Source organism: Salarias fasciatus, chromosome 8, assembly GCF_902148845.1.
Source record: "Salarias fasciatus chromosome 8, fSalaFa1.1, whole genome shotgun sequence".
NCBI classification, from domain to species: Eukaryota; Metazoa; Chordata; class Actinopteri; order Blenniiformes; family Blenniidae; genus Salarias; species Salarias fasciatus.
Window position 1 is genome coordinate 8009814 of NC_043752.1, and position 20578 is coordinate 8030391.

The window sequence follows — 20578 nt, forward strand, 5'->3', positions numbered from 1 at the left end:
AGCTACAATCATGATTTCAGGGTGATCACAATTTCAGAGGATTGGCAAGAATCACATCTTTTTACACTTGTTTTATTAGTTTTTAAATTGTTTTTCTTGTTGTTAGACTTTCGTTATGGTTGGATTAATGTTGATTGTAGTTTATTATGTAGTAGCTGCAGTTATGACACACTATCATGAGGCCCGGTGGGGATAAAAATGGCAGTTCCTATAAGTGAAATCAATAAACTCTGAGGTGAATCGATATTTCACGGAGAGGTTGAGGTTTGATTGATTTCAAGGTTAAAGTACGTCTGCAGCAAATGAATGGAAATCAGCGTTTTGTCCCCTTGAGGGACAGAAGTACGTGTGTGTGGCAGCTTTATCTCGAACAATCCCACTGAGTACAGCAGGCAGGAGTGTGCCTCAGGCAAACCGAAGTGAACAGGTGTGTTGGAACGCGCGCACACACACACACACACACACACACACACACACACACAAACTCTCTGCGCTGTCCCACCCTCCCCTGCCGTGACTGAGACAGGCTCATTTTCCCACCAAGTGCGTCGCCTCTCTCTTCAGGGAACCTGTACTCGGCATAGAGCTGCTGGTGAATGCCTGCACACACACACACACACACACACACACACACACACACACACACACACACACACACACTCATGATTTCATTACTTCAGGTGATATTACACTAACTTCCGTTCCTTTCTTAACCGTGACGCTTGCTTCAACCATAACCTGACCTTTTACGACGCATCTTCATTAAAAGAGCGATGGGGACTCGGTGTTCGTCTCTTAAAAGAGAATCGAGTCCCCCGCCGAGTACAACAGCTTGTGGTTTCACTCACATAAATAGAGTCTGTCAAACCAACCACGACCGGAGCGCATTTTTTCGTTATCCCAGCAGAAATGAGGCACAGCGGGGAGTGAAGATCCCGCCGACGTCAATCACTCATTCCAGATGCGACAAAAGCTGCGGGAACAATGGCTGTGCGCACGCTGGGGTGTGTGTGTGTGTGTGGGGGGGGGAGGAGAACGATGTCAGTCACAATCACACAGGCGGAGGAGTCGTACCGTGCGCATCGCGGTAGTAAGCGTGCGTGACACTCCGGAAACGCTCCTGACCAGCTGTGTCCCAGATCTGAGGAGGAGGAAGAGCAGAGTGACAGGACATTACCATGATGACCGTTCCTATGACAACATCTGGGTAGAGCAGCTTCACCACACGCACGCACACACACACACACAAAAACAAAGCATGTGTGCATGCCAGTGTTTCTTCACTTTATACCACCACTTTTCAACACAGCCTCTACTCAGCTCTATTGAGAACTCCCATTGTTAGGTTGGTTAAAGAGGATTATGGCGTTCGTGGTGAATCTATAACACGACGTCATCACAAAGCTCGAGCCACAACACTGAACCCTGAGAGAGCTCTGAAGCTGACCGGTGCAGTCTGTGGGTTACAGTGCTTTTAGTCCGGTCAGTTTTGCCGCGTCAGCATATGTCTCCAGCAGCCTGACCAGCACCGTCATTAAAGTTTCACGAGCTCGACAACATTGAACAGATTATCTGTGGATGTGGCGTCTTTTCAGCTTGTTTCTCAAAGCCTCCTTCTCGGAGCAAAGTTTCTCACCGGTCTGCAGTATCAGCGGCGGCAGAACGAGTGGCTGACGCTGTCAGTCGACTCACACATGTGCAAAACAACATCCGTCAAGATCATTAAGACCGCTGATGGCTTACTTTTGAGTTTTGGGCTGAGCTGCATCGAGCAGATTGTTAGACTGACTTTGCGGATTTTGTTTTTTTGCCTGATAATCGAAGTTAAGCGAGCTTCCTGTCCTCCTGCAGCGCGCCTTGGGGCAGGTTTCAAACACACACCTGCCGCTGTGTGATGAGTGTGTCTCCCATCTCTTCAAAGCATTTTATCAACTCCTTAAAAAAGAGCGTGTGTTGCATCTGTTCAGGATGCAACCAAACAGAATACCACGTTTTTACATCTTTCTAGACTTCATGATTGTTTTGTTGAACGTGTCAGAAATCCTAATCAGTTCATGTCTGCGGGCAAACTGCCGGAATTTTCTTTGCACCATGTTCAGGTTCCAAATAACAAATAGCAACAGGACACAGACAAACTGTTTTATTTAGATATGACATCTGCAGAGTTATAAGACAGAAAATAACAATCAAGACTTTCCAACGTGTTGCTGATGTTAACGTAGCTCTTGCAAAGCTTTTTCTTTATTCAGTAAACACATTCTAATTCCCTTTTTCCATTTAAATTAATGGAATCCAATTTAATTGAATCTATAAGCACACTTTTACAATACATCTCTTAATTATAGCACTACAGCTCCAGTGTTTCACTTCATTCATTGAGCTTGGATTCAATTGTTTTTTTCTCAGTGTCTTCATGTCAGTAATGAAAGAAGTGGAATTACTGTGAAGAACTCACTCAGAGTTATTCTTTCCCACCAACTTTCATGGTTGCTCTCAGCTCTTCTTGCTTGTTTAAAAGCTCAGGATTCACACAATGTGACTTTGTGTTTCGTTCTTTTGGCTCTCATGAGTTTTCAGATGTCTCGGGCAGCTGTTTCATTCAAACCGCCCAGATAAATCCCGTTTGCATGAGGAAATAAAGCCGACTGTTAAAGACAGTGAATAAATGCAGCATTTCACTGCTGAAAAGATAAATATTCCCCTCAGGAGCTGGCAGAGACAAAAACGATGTGAACCTGAGGTCAAAAACCAGATTCTGTTAAATTCTGAAGCTCCTAAATGCTGATTTTCTAAAGTTGCGAGAAGTTGACACATTTTGAAACGGAAACAGTTTGACTGTTTATGAATTGCTGCATTTTCTTTCTGATTCTGAGTGGAAAAGTTTAACCTTTGTGTACAAAGTACAATTTAGAGTTTGATGGAGTTTGGATGGATTTTTAAAAATAGGTGATGTGGTTAAAATCACAGATGTTGATAAAATGCATGCAGTCCAAGGCAGGGTGGAACTTAAAGGGCAGTTAGTGGGTGGCGGTCCGGCTCTTACTTGATTAAATAGACTGTTAAACATGTTGGTTGTAATCTTGTCATCTTGCAGGGGAAGCAAGGTTTTATTTCACATTATGTTACAACATGTTTTACTTTATATTTACTCTTCTAATTTACTTTCTCCTCCAATCAATTCTTACTAAAGGAGACCTGTCAACACACCAAGTCTTTAAGGGACACATGCAAATGCAAGCAATCAAACAGCACTACATGCATTTTTCCAGTTCTCGATATAACTTTTCATTCTTGGTGTCTGATTCTTGAAACATTCATGTACTTTGCTCTGTTTTCACATGAAAGAATCTTAGAGTTAGTCTCCTGCTCCATAACATCTGAAATTTCTTCTGTTGCTCTGAGATCTGTGAAAGAAGTCAATATGTTTAAAAACGCAGATTAAGATGACTTAGTGTGACACAGTTAATGATTTTGAAGTAACCTTCACATCTCTACGTTGAGCAGCAGTGCGTTTCCAGTTATTTGTAACAGTGCAGCAGTGAATTTAATGTATCTCATGATGTGGCAGGATTAAAAAAACATGACAACAGAAATCTGACATTTATTTTCTGATGGCTTTTTAAACCACAGAGGAACAGTCGATCTTTGAAGCAACGCCGTCGACACGATCGTGCGGTGACATTCTCCCTTTATACTGTGATGCACTAATTATGCCATTAAGTGGTACACGCATTCCGAGGGCAAAAAGTACAAAGGTGCCTGCAAGTTTCATTACACCCGTTTTAGAGATTGCCTCTGAAATATCATATTTGACACGGCGACTAATGGATGAACTCAGATCGATTGGAAAAGGGAAAGTCGGGGGCCAGAGCGCGGAGGCGTTGTGTAATTGAGGTGTAAAACTCATCAGACAGTACCTAATGTTTTCTTCTTTTTTTTAACACAACACGGACTCGTCTGCACTTCAGCCGGCCCGTGTCTCTTGCTGATAACGTCCAGGCGTGGTAATCTGATGGAGAGGCCGCTATTCCCTCCAGTGTCTTCGCTCAGGCGGAGCAGGAGGCTAATTGACTGATTGAGATTAAGCGAGCCCTCATTAAGTCATCGTTTGCACTGCTTCACCCTCGCTCGGCAGGCAATGAAGACACATGGGTGGTATTTACACCATGAAAAAGTCTTGCTGGGGATTTGTTGAGAAAAAAAAAGAACACACTCATACGGTCTGTATGGGAAGAAATAAGACCTTGGAGCATTTCAGAGTTCTACAACAGGGAATTTCAGTGTTTTCAGTTCAGTGCAATGGCCAGTTTTGGTCTTCTATCAATCCCAATTTCATTGTTGGGGTCAAAAAGAAGGATTTAGAGCAACTTGTTTGTGGTTGGGTGAAACTTCATTTCCGAGGGGAGAGTTGGTTGAAAGAAGACATGAGTTCAAGTCTGACTACGAAAGCAACTTAGGTGTTCAAATTGTATTAAATATTGTAAAATATAGATAGCCGAGTGGTTTTGTTGAATTGTCACAATTGAACAAGTTGTTATGAAATAATTTGTGTAAGAAACGTGTGTTTCTGTAATCTCAAATTAAAACCAGTGATCGAACTGGGCCATTGTGCGGGAAAACCAGTGAGTGACAGTTTATGGTTCCTATTCATGATACTAAATGCAAAATGTAAACAGTCTCCAGCCTTCATATATAGCATCACTGATAAATGTCTATTGAGCGATCTTGGAGTTAGAAACTGTCTACCATTGTGTATCTGGATTGATAAAAACCAACCACAGCCATTCAAAAGGTTGTTATCATTCAATGCAAATAGACAGAGGTATTTGGAAATGCTGGTCTTACCTGCAGCTTGACTTTAACAGCATCGATGGTCATGACTTTATTCTGGAAGAAAAATGAATAAAACAATGTTTAAACATTAAAAATAAACCCTGAAAGACAACTCTGAGGAATTAGGATCTCATGAAATCACATTTTCAGCTGGAGGTTTCGTGTGTAAATCCAGGTAAACATGTGGAGGCTGATTTTATTCTGGTGAGATTCACACCAGGTGCAACGAGGATGTGGCCTCTGCTCCAACAACAGATATTCACACTGCAGTGGCGTCGTCAGCACTGTGTTGCAAACCACACACCTTTAGTCAGGATGAATGCCTGAGTTTCAGCAGGTTGCGTCATGTAGCAACACCTCGGCTGTCCAGCTGATTTAGCACAGGGCACGCACACACACGAAGCCCTTCACTGATACTGCCAGATAAGATGTTTGGGTTTTGTTCTGTAAGAACACAAAATTTTATGATGATGCTGTATATCTGGCCAATTCCTGCATGCCTCACTCTATAAAAAACACACAGTAGATCAGTTTTAGTTTCCTCCCGATTGCAAACACATCTTGTCGTTCTAATTATGCATATGAGATCTATCAAATCAAACTGCCTCCCAGCGAACTGCTTGCTATGCAGCCGGTGCAATGCTTGAACTTTGATGATGATCTCCTTAAACTTTATACATTTGCTCCGTACTCGGAGTCATCCCGAACAGCCTGCCCCTCCCTCCAGGACCAAGGGGGAGAAAGAAACGTGCCGGTGGAGTTTCTGCATGCAAATGCAACGTGCGCTCACACTCTGCCCTGGCTCCGATGATGAGCCAACAAAACTTGATATTCACTGACGCGCTCTGAGGTCTCTGCAGGGTGAAACCTCCGAGGGGTTTTCCTGCTGCACAGGCTCAAGCAGCTGGAGTTCTATTTCTGCAACCAAAACAAGAAAAACTATTTACACAGCGAGTTACTGCGAGACTTAGACCGTTCTGAAATGAGAAAAAAAAGAAGATGCCTTCAAGAAGTTTCTCCATTTTCACCAACCCTGTCAAAGCCTGACAGGGGATTTCAAACTCAGGGAATAAAGAGGAAAGGTTGTATTAAAGGTGTGTTTGTTTTCTAGCTCAAGGTCAAGAAACACTCCACAAGAAGGCTGGCTGGGAAGATATTCATCCAGAAGGTTATATTTCAGTAATACACATGGGAATCGAAAAACCATAACAAATAAGTTGGCGGTGGTTGTTTGGCATGAACAAATCCACAAATGGCATTGTCTTTATATGACCATGAGTCCGATGGGCTGGAATGAGCGTGTGGCTTTCAAACCATTGGAAGGCTTCACTTTATATAAGAAAAACTTCACAAATACCAAGAGAGGTAAAGTGACATTCTTTTTGGACAAAAGAGGAAGAAGTTGCAATCCCAAGTCAATTTCTCCAAGCTCTAAGCCATCACTTGTTCTGGGTAACTGACGTCCAATCAAGAGACAATATTTAAAAAAATGAAATCCTCAACGTCAACAGATATTTCGTGATCAAATAAACTACATACATGGTTAGTCTGGTTTAAAAAGGACCATAAAATCACAGAGAAGAGTGCACTGTTATGCTCTGATAGGTAATAATTTTCACGAGATAGATCTTTATTGATCGTTTTGGTATGTACCTTGGGGAAAATTGTACATTTTCTGCCAACACTGCCTGCGTAACAAGGGTACCTGTGCTCACCTGTGCAATACTTTCACTCTGGTTACTTTCACACGAGCAACTAGATCAACTTGTAAATGGAGCCAAGCTTTAAGAACTTAATTTTCTGACTTAAGTTAACTGTAAAAAAAAAAAAAAAGATGAACTGTCAGCCAATTTTGACAAAACTGCAGAGCCTCGCTAAATTCAGCAAGCATTTTGATTTTGTGAGGCTAAAAGGCCGACCTCATTGGACTGTATGGCTCACAGATGATCAAAAATAAATCACCTAATGAACTGCTTGCTTCCATGATTATGACCTTGAACACGCTGTTCCAGAGGCAACAAACCTCTTGAAGCTGGCGTTGCACATTCCAGCAACCACGGCACTGGTGGAGATGCTGTGATCAACAACTTTGTCAAGAAGGACAGATGCATGGACTTCTTCAAACAAAGTCAGTCTAAACTCACTCTCTCTCTCTCGCTCTCCTGTGCTGGTAGTCTTATTCAGTTGGATAACCATGTGAATGGCATTAATTCAGGGCACAGGGGTGCAGTAGAGCATTGAGCATAGGCCTGTTTCTTGTTTTTGGTTGTTGCTTTCACATATTGTTTCATTAGAAAGAAGAAGAAGAACAAAGAGCGAGAGAGAGCGGTTTCAGCACCACGGACAGCTCCGCATCCGAGTTGTCATTTATTCCGTCTTTTTGTGTCTCGAACACAAACAAGGAATGCGCTGTGTTGTCATGAGATTGTTAATTGGGAGAGTCTGGGGACTGCAATTGAATCATTAATGAAGTTTTTTTTATTTAATGGTGTCTTAAAATCTTGATTTTGTTGGATTAAGCAGGCACTAACACATGCGAATTGTCACTGGCGAGTCAGTTGCAATTTGCTACATCCTGCCTGCCTGATCTCATGGCAGCTTATGTTACATGCCTGATTACCTTTATTTGTTCATGAAAAGATCACCCTCTCTTCTGAATGAGAATAATTATCCAGTAGATGCACTAACAGAAAAAAAAACAAACGTAACTTTTTCAGAATTTAGACAAAATACCAAAGAGTTTGACAGACTGTGTGATACAATCTGATACAATTCATATCATGATTGCTTTGGTTGTTGATATTGCGATAATATCAGCATTGCAATATTTTGGGTGCATAATAACAACCGCAAATCTGATATTGTGCCACTTGCAGACTTTTGCTGCATCCCTAACAGATCCGCAGATTCACAACAAACCGCTGTCCTGACACGAGACAAAATAAATGTTTGCAAACACTTAAGGTTCAAGATATGAGCATGGGGTGAATCTCAACCAAGTCTTTTCCTTGTACCAACAACAGCCTAAAAAACATTCAGATCGAACAAAAAAACACTTGGTTGAAAAAGAAAAAGAAGCAAAGATTCTACTTGATCCACCCTGAACAGCAGAATATGTGGCTCTCTTAAGAAAAAGCAACAAACCTAAATGGCAGAAATATTTTATCCATTAGCCTGGATGGTTATGTGAGAGGAGAATTTACACATGCTGATGAAAGAAAGCCAGTTAATACAGAAGAGTGACCTTTATGACGTGTTAAGAGCATCCCAATATAAACAACATACAAAATATTAGTCTCCATTCAACAGACCAGCAGGTCGAAGCTGATTGGCTGCTGAGTCAGATCTCTGGACGACCACTTTGATAAGTGGCTTCTGGCAATGTTAAGATTAGGTTAGTCACAGAGCATACAGGTCTCCACTTAATGCTGCACCACCTGCACTGAAAGTTTCCTTTATTCTTTATACACGTCACTGGAAACCTTCAGAAACCGACCCTTTCAACAACATACAGCACTTCCTCTCATTCCGAATGCATTTCATCCATATTGCATGGACTACTGGGGGTTACAGTTTGTTTACTTTACAAACGGGAAACACTTACCAGCTTCGAAGCCTCATTTCGATGGCAGTAAAGAGCTTGGGAAGAGTGAATGCTGCCTCTGAAAACAAACAACGAGCTTATGCAGTGCTCACAGAAGCTGGCGGGGGTCTTCCAGCGTTGATTTGTGCTGGCAGAAGATCACACATTGTAACCTTAATTACTTGCCGAACTCATCCCCAAGGTTCCCTCCATTATGGCTGCCAAACAGTTCAATGAAATTGACATGAACATTTTCTGCAACCAAGAGAGGCCCATTAACCTTCTTTTCTTTCTGTTTTTTGTCAGAACACCAGAACTCGACCACGTGAGGAGCGTGACGAATCCTGTTCAAGGCAGTTTGGACCAGTGCAGCTCTGGTAATGTGGCAGTAGATTTTGGCTTAACCAATTCATCCAATCAGCAAACTGTCCTGCATTCATCCATTTGCTGCCAATTCATGAAGAATTTGAAAGCTTGAATTCAGAGCTTTTGAAGATTTGGGTTTGTGATGAACTTGTTGAGAGCAAATTCACAGTACATACACAGTATGCAGTTATAACTGTACATCCGTTAGAAGGCATCCAGGCAGATCTTTCAATGAATCAACAGAGTTCTCAGAGTCCTTTCAAATGAGTTCAGAGAACCATTGAGGAAAAACCTAAGCTTGGACAGAAATAGCTCTTTGTGTTCACCCACTCCAAAATCACTAATCAGGAGGTAAAAATCGAGAGTCTATCCACTTCTCCTCCAGGGACCAATAGTCCACTGCATGGTTTCAGGTTGCATGTTGTTTCCCCCACACAGACCATCTCAAGCTTGGTTCTGCATCCCATGCACTCTGATTTCCTCTCACGGTCCAAGTGTCTCAGTGTCACAACATGGCTCTACGGACTGAATGAAAATGGTCGTCTGTCTCTCCGCAGCTGCTCTGTGATTCACTGTGCTTCACCTATTGCCTGCTGGGAACACGTCCAACCTTCAAGCTGCTTAAAGCCGGACATAATAGCTGGTATAATATGAAAGTTTTCATTTAGCCGAAAAATCAATTCTCAGACGAACACAGAGCACAAGGTTATATATTATTTGACTTCAGCTGCATCTTCGCAACGAAACATGTTCAAAGGAGATTGTTTTTTATCCTAACAACTGCGTCCAGCAACGAGAAATTGAGTACTTTATTCAAGTATTAAAGGTCACGGAGCAAGTGGAAAACACTGCTGAGAAAAGAATCGAAGCACTGCTGACCAAACTGTACATTTGTCTCGTCTCCCTGTGAGGTCCAGGAAGCACCATGTTTCAGGGATTTTAACATTTATAGGAAACCAGCAATGGTTTTATACAGGCAGTGGATATTTGTTGCAACTCTAACCTTACATATGTTGTTGTTGTTGCTGTTGTTTTTTTTTTTATATTCCAAAAATCGGCTGCAGAAATACCTGTGGTGAAGTCTGATTACTGTGAGACGAACCAGGACCGTGGCAGAAATGTGACTCACAGCTTTACTAATGGCTTTTTTTCTTTTTCTTTTCTTTTCTTTTTTTTACTTTACTAGAGTAAAGATGTTAGCAGCACTGTGTGTAGGCTGGGTGTTTACATAACTGTGAGTCCACAACACCATCCTGCAGAGTGCCGTCGATCCGATGTGAAACCAAGACGCATTCCATGACGGAGAAACGTCAACTGAATGAAAACATGCATTTTCCAAATATCTTTACTTGTAGGATAACTGGAGACCAAAGCTGCGTTACGTGTACATGATAACAGATTCTTCATCTCTTTATCTATCACTTCCATTTACGAGTGCGACACAAATTGTTCATCTTCAGCTGTTCAGTTTTCCGTTGAGGATGTGGACAGTCTACATTTTCAGTCAAGGACTTTATGCAAAAACGGTCCCAGAGTTTAACTTCAATATTTCTAACTTGTACACAAGTCATGGTGAGATCAGAAAAAATATAAGCCTGATCATTATTGCTGAAGAATGATTCAGAATTGTTTCTGTGTGAGTCGTTGTCTTTGGCAGTCTGAGTTTTCTTCTTAATTCATCAAAACTATTTCAATTCTAAAGCCAATTTTCTGTTTGCAGAAGAAACTTCTGGGATGTTGCATGAATGTTCTACTCCCTCAGTAAAAGACGCAGTTGTAAATTTTTCCTCCTCATGTGAGATTCTCCAATACAAATTGAGGAATGTTTGCATGCAGGATTCACAAAGTAACTGTAACTGTGGATTGTAAATCCTGAGGCGAGAAGGTTTTTGTCGGGTGATAAAGTGTTTTTCTTGACGGCACTACGCAACGTTTGCACCAGCTTGGGAGTCGTCTGTTGACTTTCATCTGACTCATGGTGGGAAGAGTGAAGCATAAGTTCAATGCTATTGGACCGCACGTCACATGAACGTCATCTCGGGTTTTCAAAGCTGCACACACACACACACAAACACACACTTTTCACAGCCTCCACTGACTCATCTCAACAACCAACCATTTCATTGTTTTCTCTTCGGGGTGGCAGAGAACGTGGGTGAAGACAATACCTTGGGAGCATGCTTTGTTTCCAGAGGGACGCCAGTTTCTGATTGCCTTTTAGTTTCAGTGGAATCAGAACGTGAGCCCTCACACAAGTATCCAATGGAATTGATTACCCAATGCTGGGTAACATAGATCGATTTATCCAGGTGTACATCAGAGATTACAAGGCTTTATTCTGCATCCATCAAACTGAAATTCAAGCGGGAACTTTGTAAGAAAGCCAATTTGGCTTCCATTCTTTGGAAATACACTCCTAAACTGACTCACAACACACTCTTACTCTCCTCCTGCTTTTAGGCAATAATCTGCATGGCTGCACTGGTAATGATTTTCCACTAACCTCAGGCTCCATTCCCATCTCATCTCTTCTTCTTGCCCTCCCTCTTTCGGCCCCCCTGAACTTTTCCCACACTTGCTGTTTCTCCCTCTCGCTTCCAGACTCTCATTCTTGTTTCGATCCTGTTATATTTTGATGAGGTCTGTCTGAGCTGTCCGACAACCAAAGCCAGGAAGGTAGAACACAGGAGTGCAAAAAAACTTCCAACTAAGCAAAAAAAAAAAAAAAAAAAAAGGTGTGAAAGGAGAACTTTCTTTGTGAGATTGAGAGAACTCGTTATTTTCCTCTTCAAGTTTGATATCTCGGCTTGCAGCAACTCCTCTTCTCTCTGACTTCAACACTTTAGTGAAACAAACTGCCATCTGTTACGCTGCAAAACTCCGGTCTCTGAGGGGGACACTGTTGGAGGAACTTGTACGTATTTCAGGCAATAACAAGCCCTCTGGTTGGACAGGAAAAATCCACAGCGCTACGCAGCAGCCATCCCGTCTCCAGGCGCCTCCATCCGAATCCAAACTGGATTACACTGATATGAGTCCAAGAGATCCAATTTATTTCCAATAAAAAGATCGACGGTCTCAGAATTTATTAAATGTTGGAGCTGATCTTTTTGTGTGTCAGGATTGTTCAACCTGATGTCAATCAGACAGATTTGCATTGCCATCCTGGACCACCTCACAGTGCTCTTGCTTCTTGGAAATAGATTTGTTTCACCTGCTTCAGTGCACACGTTTGAGTTCCTGTCAATATTTTTGTTTAATCAACTTTTTAAAAACGGAGTCTGAAATTCATTAATTTGGCATTCATTAAGTTGTCACGAGTGCTTCATGTCAAAACACTTAGTTTTATACCAGAATTCCTGCTATGACAGGACAGTTTTTAAGCCAAAACACTAGACTGACATAGAGTGAGAAGAAAATAACATCTACAGTGTTATTTGCAATTATTTAATGACACATGAAGGAAATTGTCATTGACAAGCACCTCAAAACATTTCTGACATTTTAGCAGCTTTAACTTTAACGACAATCCAGCAGTAAAAAGTCGAAACACCGCATACAAATATCTAGCACTGAAGTGCCCTTGAGCAAGGACTTTATATTCCCACTGATCAGATCTAATTTTTTTTTTTTTTTTTTTAAGCAAAAGAGTGCGATAAACTCTGCAAAGCTTCCCTCTTTAAACAAAGACTTTAAAAAGCTTCTCAGATGTGTTTTTTATTGGCTCATGGTGAAGCTGCTGCTTGGATGTCTATAGCAAGGCCTTCACTCCACTGATGGTGACAGAGGTTTTACTGCTGGGACAGAACTATGTTAGAGACGTTGCATCAACTTGCCAGACGTGGACCAGCCTCCTCAAACACAATCCATTTTCACAAACTTTCCATAGAACTACATTTATCCATTTTTTACACTAAAAGAAAATACTGATACGATTGATGTGATGATAGGAGTTCTAGTTTTGTTTTGTTTTTTTCAGAAATGTGCGCCCATTTCCCATGTTGGTGCTGAAACTCTCTTAAAAAAAGAAATCAGCGTCAGCAGTTTGGAGGAAAAAACAATCTTCACCTTATTTTCTAACCAGGATGCATGAAAGTGGAAGATTTAAGAATGGGCTGTGACACACAGAGAGTGTTTTTTTTTTAGCTTTTCAGTGGAAGACAGACACACAAAGATAATCACGTCAAACAAAACTCATAAAGGAGAGTCGACGTGAATGTTAACATCAGCTCCACACGTCGAACGATTCCAAACAGAAAGTCAAAACACACCTTCATACGTGTCCCACGTGGGTTAAAAGTCAAACACAAACACGGCTATTGACAAACGACCATTAATATTCAGCAGCAGCCGTAAGAAGCAGCCAGCCTGGAGCTGTGTGTCAATCAACCTGCCAGCCCGCCAGGGCCCGCTTCGAATATTAATGAGCTCGACAAGCAACCAGGAAGTCCTCTGACCCGAGTAATGGAGAGCGACCATGAAACTCTGCCACTGGGAAACCGATCAATAAGATCGGCCCAACTGAAACGCGAGACTTTACTTCATCAGTCTGCGTAGCGTTTCCACTGAGGCGCCATTTACACGTTGTTTATTTTTACATGTAGTTGAATTGACCACAAGTTGGTGATGTTTAATGTTTTTCATGTTTGAATAAATGGTGCTGTTATTCCACTAATAGGGAACATATATTCAAAAATTTCAAATCTTGACCCCCAGCTCCACTTTAATAAGAAACAAATTAAGAGTGAAGTTTAATTGCCATCAGACTGTAATTCAGCTGACGCAACAAACAGAAAAAAACAATCCTGTAATTCTGAATGAATTTACAACATATAAAGTTAGAAATAACTTTATATATAAACATATAAAGTTATAAATAACTTTATATGCCATTAAGGAGGGGAAAAAAGTAATTTGTGACTTCAAACAGTCATTTCATTTGAATTATTCTTCTAAAACATGCTCATTTCTTTGTGAGTTTGTCATCCATCCACCCATCCATTTTCTACCGCTTATCCGGGACCGGGTCGCAGGGGCAGCAGTCTCAGCAGGGATGCCCAGACTTCCCTGTCCCCAGACACTTCCTCCAGCTCCTCTGGGAGGCTCCCAAGGCGTTCCCCAGCCAGCCGAGAGAATCGTCTCTCCAGCGTGTCCTTGGTCTTCCCCGGGGTCTCCTCCCGGTGGGACATGCCCGGAACACCTCCCCATGAAGGCGTCCAGGACGCATCCTAAAAAGATGCCCGAGCCACCTCAGCTGGCTCCTCTCGATGTGGAGGAGTAGCGGCTCTACTCCGAGCTCCTCCCTGGTGACTGAGCTCCTCACCCTATCTCTAAAGGAGCGCCCAGCCACCCTACAGAGGAAACTCATTTCAGCCGCTTGTATTCGGGACCTTGTCCTTTCGTTCATGACCTAAAGTTCATGACCATAGGTAAGGGTGGGAACGTAGATTGACTGGTAAATCACCACGACGGACCGATACAACGACTGCATCACTGCACCGATCCGTTTGTCAATCTCACGCTCCATCCGTCCCTCACTCGTGAACAAGACCCCAAGATACTTAAACTCCTCCACTTGGGCCAGAGTCTCTCCACCAACCTGGAGGGGGCAAGTCACCTTCTTCCGGTCGAGGACCATGGCCTCGGATTTGGAGGTGCTGATCCTCATCCCTATCGCTTCACACTCGGCTGCAAACCGGCCCAGTGCATGCTGTAGGTCCGGGTTCGATGAATCCAATAGGACAACATCATCTGCAAAAAGCAGAGATAAAATCCTGTGGTCCCCGAACCGGACCCCCTCCGGCCCCTGGCTGCACCTAGAAATTCTGTCCATAAAGATTATGAACAGAACCGGTGACAAAGGGCAGCCCTGCCAGAGTCCAACATGCACCGGGAACAGGTCCGACTTACTGCCAGCAATGTGGACCAGACTCCTACTCCGGTCATACAGAGACCGGCCGGCCCTTAACAAGGGGCCCCGGACTCCGTATTCCCGAAGTACCCCCACAAGATACCACGAGGGACGCGGTCGAACGCCTTCTCCAAGTCCACAAAACACATGTGAACTGGTTGGGCGAACTCCCACGAACCCTCGAGCACCCTATGGAGGGTATAGAGCTGGTCACTGTTCCGCGACCAGGACGAAAACCGCATTGTTCCTCCTGGATCCAAGGTTCGACTATCGGTCGAATCCTCCTCTCCAGTACCCTGGAATAGACTTTCCCAGGGAGGCTGAGGAGTGTGATCCCCCTATAGTTGGAGCACACCCTCCGATCCCCCTTTTTAAAAAGGGGAACCACCACCCCAGTGTGCCAATCCAGAGGTACTGTCCCTGACCGCCACGCGATGTTGCAGAGACGTGTCAACCAAGACAGTACCTGCACATCCAGAGACTTAAGGTACTCGGGGCAAATCCACCCCTGGTGCCTTGCCACCGAGGAGCTTACCAACCACCTCGGTGACTTCGGCTTGGGTGATGGACGAGTCCACCTCTGAGACCTCAGCCTCTGCTTCCTCCACAGAAGACGTGGCGACGGGATTGAGGAGGTCCTCGAAGTATTCCTTCCACCGTCCTATGATATCCCCAGTTGAGGTCAGCAGCTCCCCACCTCCACTATAAACAGTGTTGGCGGAGACCTGCTTTCCCCTCCTGAGGCGCCGGACGGTTTGCCAGAATTTCTTCGAGGCCGACTGATAGTCCTCCTCCATGGCCTCCCCGAACTCCCCCCAGACCTGAGTTTTTGCCTCCACAACCGCTCGGGCTGCAGTTGGCTTGGCCTGCCGGTACCTGTCAGCTGTTTCGGGAGTCCCATGAGCCAACAAGGCTCGATAGGACTCCTTTTTCAGCTTGACGGCATCCCTTACTGACCTGCCCTTAGTCTGGCCCATCACCCAGGACCTGTTTGCCATGGAAGACCCTGCCAGGGGCATAAAGCCCCGGACAACATAGCTCCTGGGATCACGCGGGCACTCAAACTCCCCCACCACTTTAAGGTGGCAGGTCAGGGGGGAGTTTGTGAGTTTGTCAGTTTGTATTAAAAACACTAGAATTTAGTCCTGTGGTTCTCTGCTCTATGAAAACTCATCTGATATGTTTTGTCTCATAACACTTTCAAGTTTGCTTTAGTTGCTTAATTTGCCATCTACAGTAAACTAAAATTGCTTGAAATTATTTACTAATGAAATCACAACTTATGTAATTTTCTAGTCGCTATATGGTTTATTCAACTCAACATGAACTCAGAGTGCTACAAAATCCATGTACATTTTCAAAAGATTCCATATTTTCTTCTTTTTAATATCTTTAAACCTGAATTATTTACAATGAAAGAACATAAAAGGGAAACACAGAGAACCAGACAGCCTCATGCACACATTTACACCAATGTTGGAAAAATCTAACGCTGAAATAAAAACACTTCCTCGAGATGTTACAGCAAAATCACAAAAGGATAGTGTTGATTTTCTTGCAAGGGGAGCAGTGCAGGGTACACAGACACACACAGAGAATGCTCAATAATGTTTTTTTATAGAGTTACTAAGAAGTCCAAGCAGGCAGGTGGGAGAGGATATTCATATGTAGCTTTTAAAACAGGAGCGTTTCAACATATTCAGTACTTCCATAATTTTGAGTCACCAATTAACCTCAATTGTATGCTTTTAAAACTGTGGGAGAATGTTCAAACTGATGAGCAGCAATTAAGAGCTATTATTTAATAGAATAAGGCTGCACAATGATATTGCAAATGTCTTGTCTTTGGTATTTCAACAGGCATAGGATGCAACTCCCAAAAGATCTGCAATAAATGATAGGTCCCCATGCTTGACATAAAGTATTCGGCCAATCAGATGTGAGAGCGCTGTTGTCCGAAAAGGCAAAGATGAAGCGAGATAAGGAAAAAAAAACTTCCCAGACACAACAAAAGTGCTTGGCTTCCAGCCGCTGTTAATCCCCTGCCTTTCCACTTCACTTTGGGAAGGTAAACAGGAGAAACAGCCAGCGAGCTCCAGCAGGCTTTTACAACAAACACACTCGCACATTACTCATGCATGCCTCAACAGGGCTCCCTCTAATTACCTCAGACTTAATGAGAGTCAATTATCCCAGCTTGCTGGCTCCTCAAGTTTTCAGGAGCAAACGAGAGCTCAGGTAACGACAAATTAGAAAGGAGGAGAAAAAGAAAAGAAAGAAACAACCCCTTGGAGTGGTTCAGCGAGAGATGAATGCAGAAACTATTGTAGGGCGAAGCTCGACAATGACAGATGGCCTCGATAGTGGTTACCGAAATCAAAAGTTTAGAAATACAAGGGAATAAAAGAAAGTTATTTCCTTTCGCTGGCCCTGGGTTCAAATAAAGCAGCGTAGCATGAACACCCACTTTTCTGGACTGTCAAATAAAGAGGTGCCGACGAAGACGGCACTTAATGAAGGACTCGCCGCTCCGACGAGACGACCATGAAATCAATGAAGCCGTGGACGCACACACACTGTAATAAGCCCAATATGCCCCGATGAGCCTGAACTTCGCTCTCTTTGTCAAACTTCATATAAATATAACTCACATCATCCTCATGCTTCAGCAGGTCGTTCCTGTTTCCAAACAGATCTGAAGTTATCAGACTCTCCCTCTGGGCTTCGCTAAAAAGATATATTTAGCATTTCCTCAATCAGTGAGGAAATCAAGTCATTTCATTTTAAAATTGCCACAACTAAGGAAAGTGAAAGAAATATGATTTATTTTGTTAGTCAAAATAGGTTACCATTAACTTCGTGCGAATAAAATCAAAAATAAGACCATGTGGAGTCAGTGTCAGGTCCTGTTTCACAGCAGCCATTTTGCATTTCCTTTCAGAATACCTTCACATTTACACGGCTACGTTTTGAAAAATATGTCTTGAGCGGCAGAGACGCCGAAAAGGATGTAGGCGGCGATGTAATTGGTCATTTTTGTAATGAAACCAGACACAAACACAAGTGCGCGGACAACAATACGCTACAAACATGAATGGCAAGTGCTCAACATGCAATATACAAGCTGCAGGGTCCCAAACTAAAACAAAATGCAGTCGTTAATGCAACTCCTACATTTCAATACATCCAATCTACTTTCATAGCGTTCATTCAAGTTGTGAATTTGAGTGCGACTGTCTCTGCCTGTCCTGTGATGGACTGCAGTCGTTAAAGTGTAAACTGACTTCAGCGCCCCACGGCCGTGAATTTGATAAAGCGGTGTGGAAAATGGATGGAAGTTCATTTAAAGTAACAAAATTAAGCCTGAAAAATCTATAAACAGAGGATAAAGTAGGGGGAAACAAATGACTTGTGAGCCAGTTCCAGTGCGTTTGACAAATAAGGCATGGTACAAATGGAACAGCAGAGGTCTTTTTGTAACGGATCAGTGTCACAGTGAGTCATCTATTTCTCATTTACTGCTAAATCAGATTCTTGCAGTGGGCTTCATGAATCTCAGACGCGTCCCGCTGCTTCTGTCTGCGTTCGGCTGAACTCTGGCTGCATTTCCGGCCGCCTGCCAGCTGCACTTTTAACAACCCGCCACACGATCACAGCAGTCTGGAGTTAAAACTTTGAAGATGTTTTGCGTCTGATCAAGTTGGAACTTCCTGTTTTTCACATGAGCAACGTATACTTAGTAAAAAGACGTCTTGACTGGTCATTGACGCAGGACTTCCAGGTATGAAGGGACTGTGTAGATGCTCTACTGAAGTTTTAAGATGCCCTGAATTTAAAATACTTTCTTCTGTTGCGTATAGATTTGCCTGATTGAAACTGATGTTTATTTTAATGACAATGACTTAGCAAGGAAAGATTTACAATCAACAGTACTACTTTTCACTTATTTTTGTTTAAAATGAAGGTTTCTTCTCAAAAATCGAAAGAAAGGACACGATATGTTTTTGTGCAGACAATCCTTTAAAGCCGACCAGAAAGTGCATTCAAGGCTAAAGCACTAAATCTGAAGCCAGACAGCATGTGTTTGTTTTGTGGTTTAACATTAACAGGGAGATTGTGTATTGCTGACATGTTGGCTGCTTTGCTGCCGGGGCATTTCGGAGCTGCCCTTTCCAGAGTTTGGAGTTGTGGCAGCTCGGAAAGCGTTTATCAGCCGTCTTCTTGTACAGACCGGGGTAAAGCCGACACTTTATGGGAGAGGTGGCTGAAGCCTGATTCACGAGGCCGTAAACCCATTTTTTCATTCTGAGTAACACCAATCCCAGGTAAACGCAGGCTGAGATCTGCCGCCTGGCTCGACCAGACGCTCCCTCCTCCTCTGCTCCGCACTCTGATTGCAGTGGTTTAGCAGTGAAAATCTCACACCCTGCATCTGCCAATAAGACCGGCTAATCCAGGATTTGTCACCCCTTCTGATTCCCCTTTTCCACGTCCTCCTCCGCCTCTGTTCTTTATCCCATTTTCGGTCCTGTGCATTCCTTTTAAACCCGCCATTTTCGTGAAGCGCCCTCCAGCCACGGCTTTTCTTCGACGATTTCCCTGCCCGGCCTCCCTCCTCCCTCCTCTTTCTGCATCCTCTCGTTCCCTCGCGCTCTGCCCTGCTGCAACCTCGGCCCGCACCCGTCCATCAAGTCTCGAAATCTTTCGCCTCATGGCGCTTTCTGCAGATCGAACTCCCAATACAAGACCATCCCCATGCTCGCTTTTACTTCCCATGAAAGACCCCTTCAGCCCCGCTGCAATGTGAAAAACGCCTCTCTGTCCAGCTGGAAGAAGCACGGCTTAAGGTTTCGGATGGCGAGGGGCTCACGGGGGCTTTATCGCTTCTTTCCCGCTGTCTCACTGTCACAAATCTTGGATAAGATTTAGATTAGGGGGCAGTCAACCACAGTAAGTCTGACTTGTCCACTTTTTAAGGCCGCCTGTCTTTCTCTCTCAGGAGACAGCTGTAGCATGCCCGGAACTTCAGTTTCTGCTCAGCCACTCGTGATTTGCTGAAGGGGCGGAACGGAATTACGACTGTCTTTGACGGGTTTTCCATCACCGTGTCTCTGATGATCAGGAGGGGATCTTTCTTTTCATGTCTTTGCTCTCAAAAACAACCTTTTTTGTATGATTAAAGAGAGAAAATTATGGGGAAAAGCGAGCTGCGCTTGGTGATTAGCGACATTATCAGATAATGATACCTTCATTTTCTGATGTTAATACCTCCGAATGTCCACTAAAAGCCACTATGTTTGGCTCTGTTTGTCTGCTAATGCAGAGGAAATCATCAGACCCAAAGGTTTAAATCTGGTCCACCAACCCACAGACTAAAACTACTCCCAATGAAAAGACTGAATGCAAAACATAAAGTTGAACGGAGGTAAAAAAACAAAACACTCTGACAGAAAATGGAAAAAGTGGGTCTCAGCAGGAGTCTACAAACATCAACATCTAAGAATCTGTACATATTTTCTCCCTTCGTGTCTAATAAAATTGGTCTGGAAGCTCAAACGAAAGCTCTCTTCTGCAGCTTCCTCTCTAACTGTAAAACCTGTCGCATTACACACAATCTTTTTCTCCACTCACTTGTAAAATTATTGATTAGCCCTGCTTTAAAGTTCACTTAGACAATTATTTAGTTCAACGAAGCAGTTGTGGAAAAAACAAACTCGTCCCCGGAGGAACTTATCTGCCGCCGGCGCCGACTGAGCATGAAAATAGACCTCTGCGAAAAATTCTTATTTAAAGTGTGCAGCATGTAATGCCCTATAAGCCCTTCAATCCAGGCCCCCGATGTAACAGAATTATCCAAACAATAGGGTGGAAATCCTATTAGCGCG

The 20578-nt window shown here is 43.3% G+C and overlaps 1 protein-coding gene across 1 annotated transcript in view; it reads right to left on the reverse strand.

Moving 5' to 3' along the window:
- Positions 1 to 20578, reverse strand: part of rab26 (RAB26, member RAS oncogene family) — a 70336-nt gene that overhangs the window by 32945 nt on the left and 16813 nt on the right. Inside the window, exons 3-4 of the mRNA XM_030098488.1 lie at positions 4846 to 4887; positions 1075 to 1141 (exon numbers count right to left, since the gene is read on the reverse strand). Coding sequence (XP_029954348.1) covers positions 1075 to 1141; positions 4846 to 4887 — 109 coding nt within the window. The remainder of the gene's footprint in view (positions 1 to 1074; positions 1142 to 4845; positions 4888 to 20578) is intronic.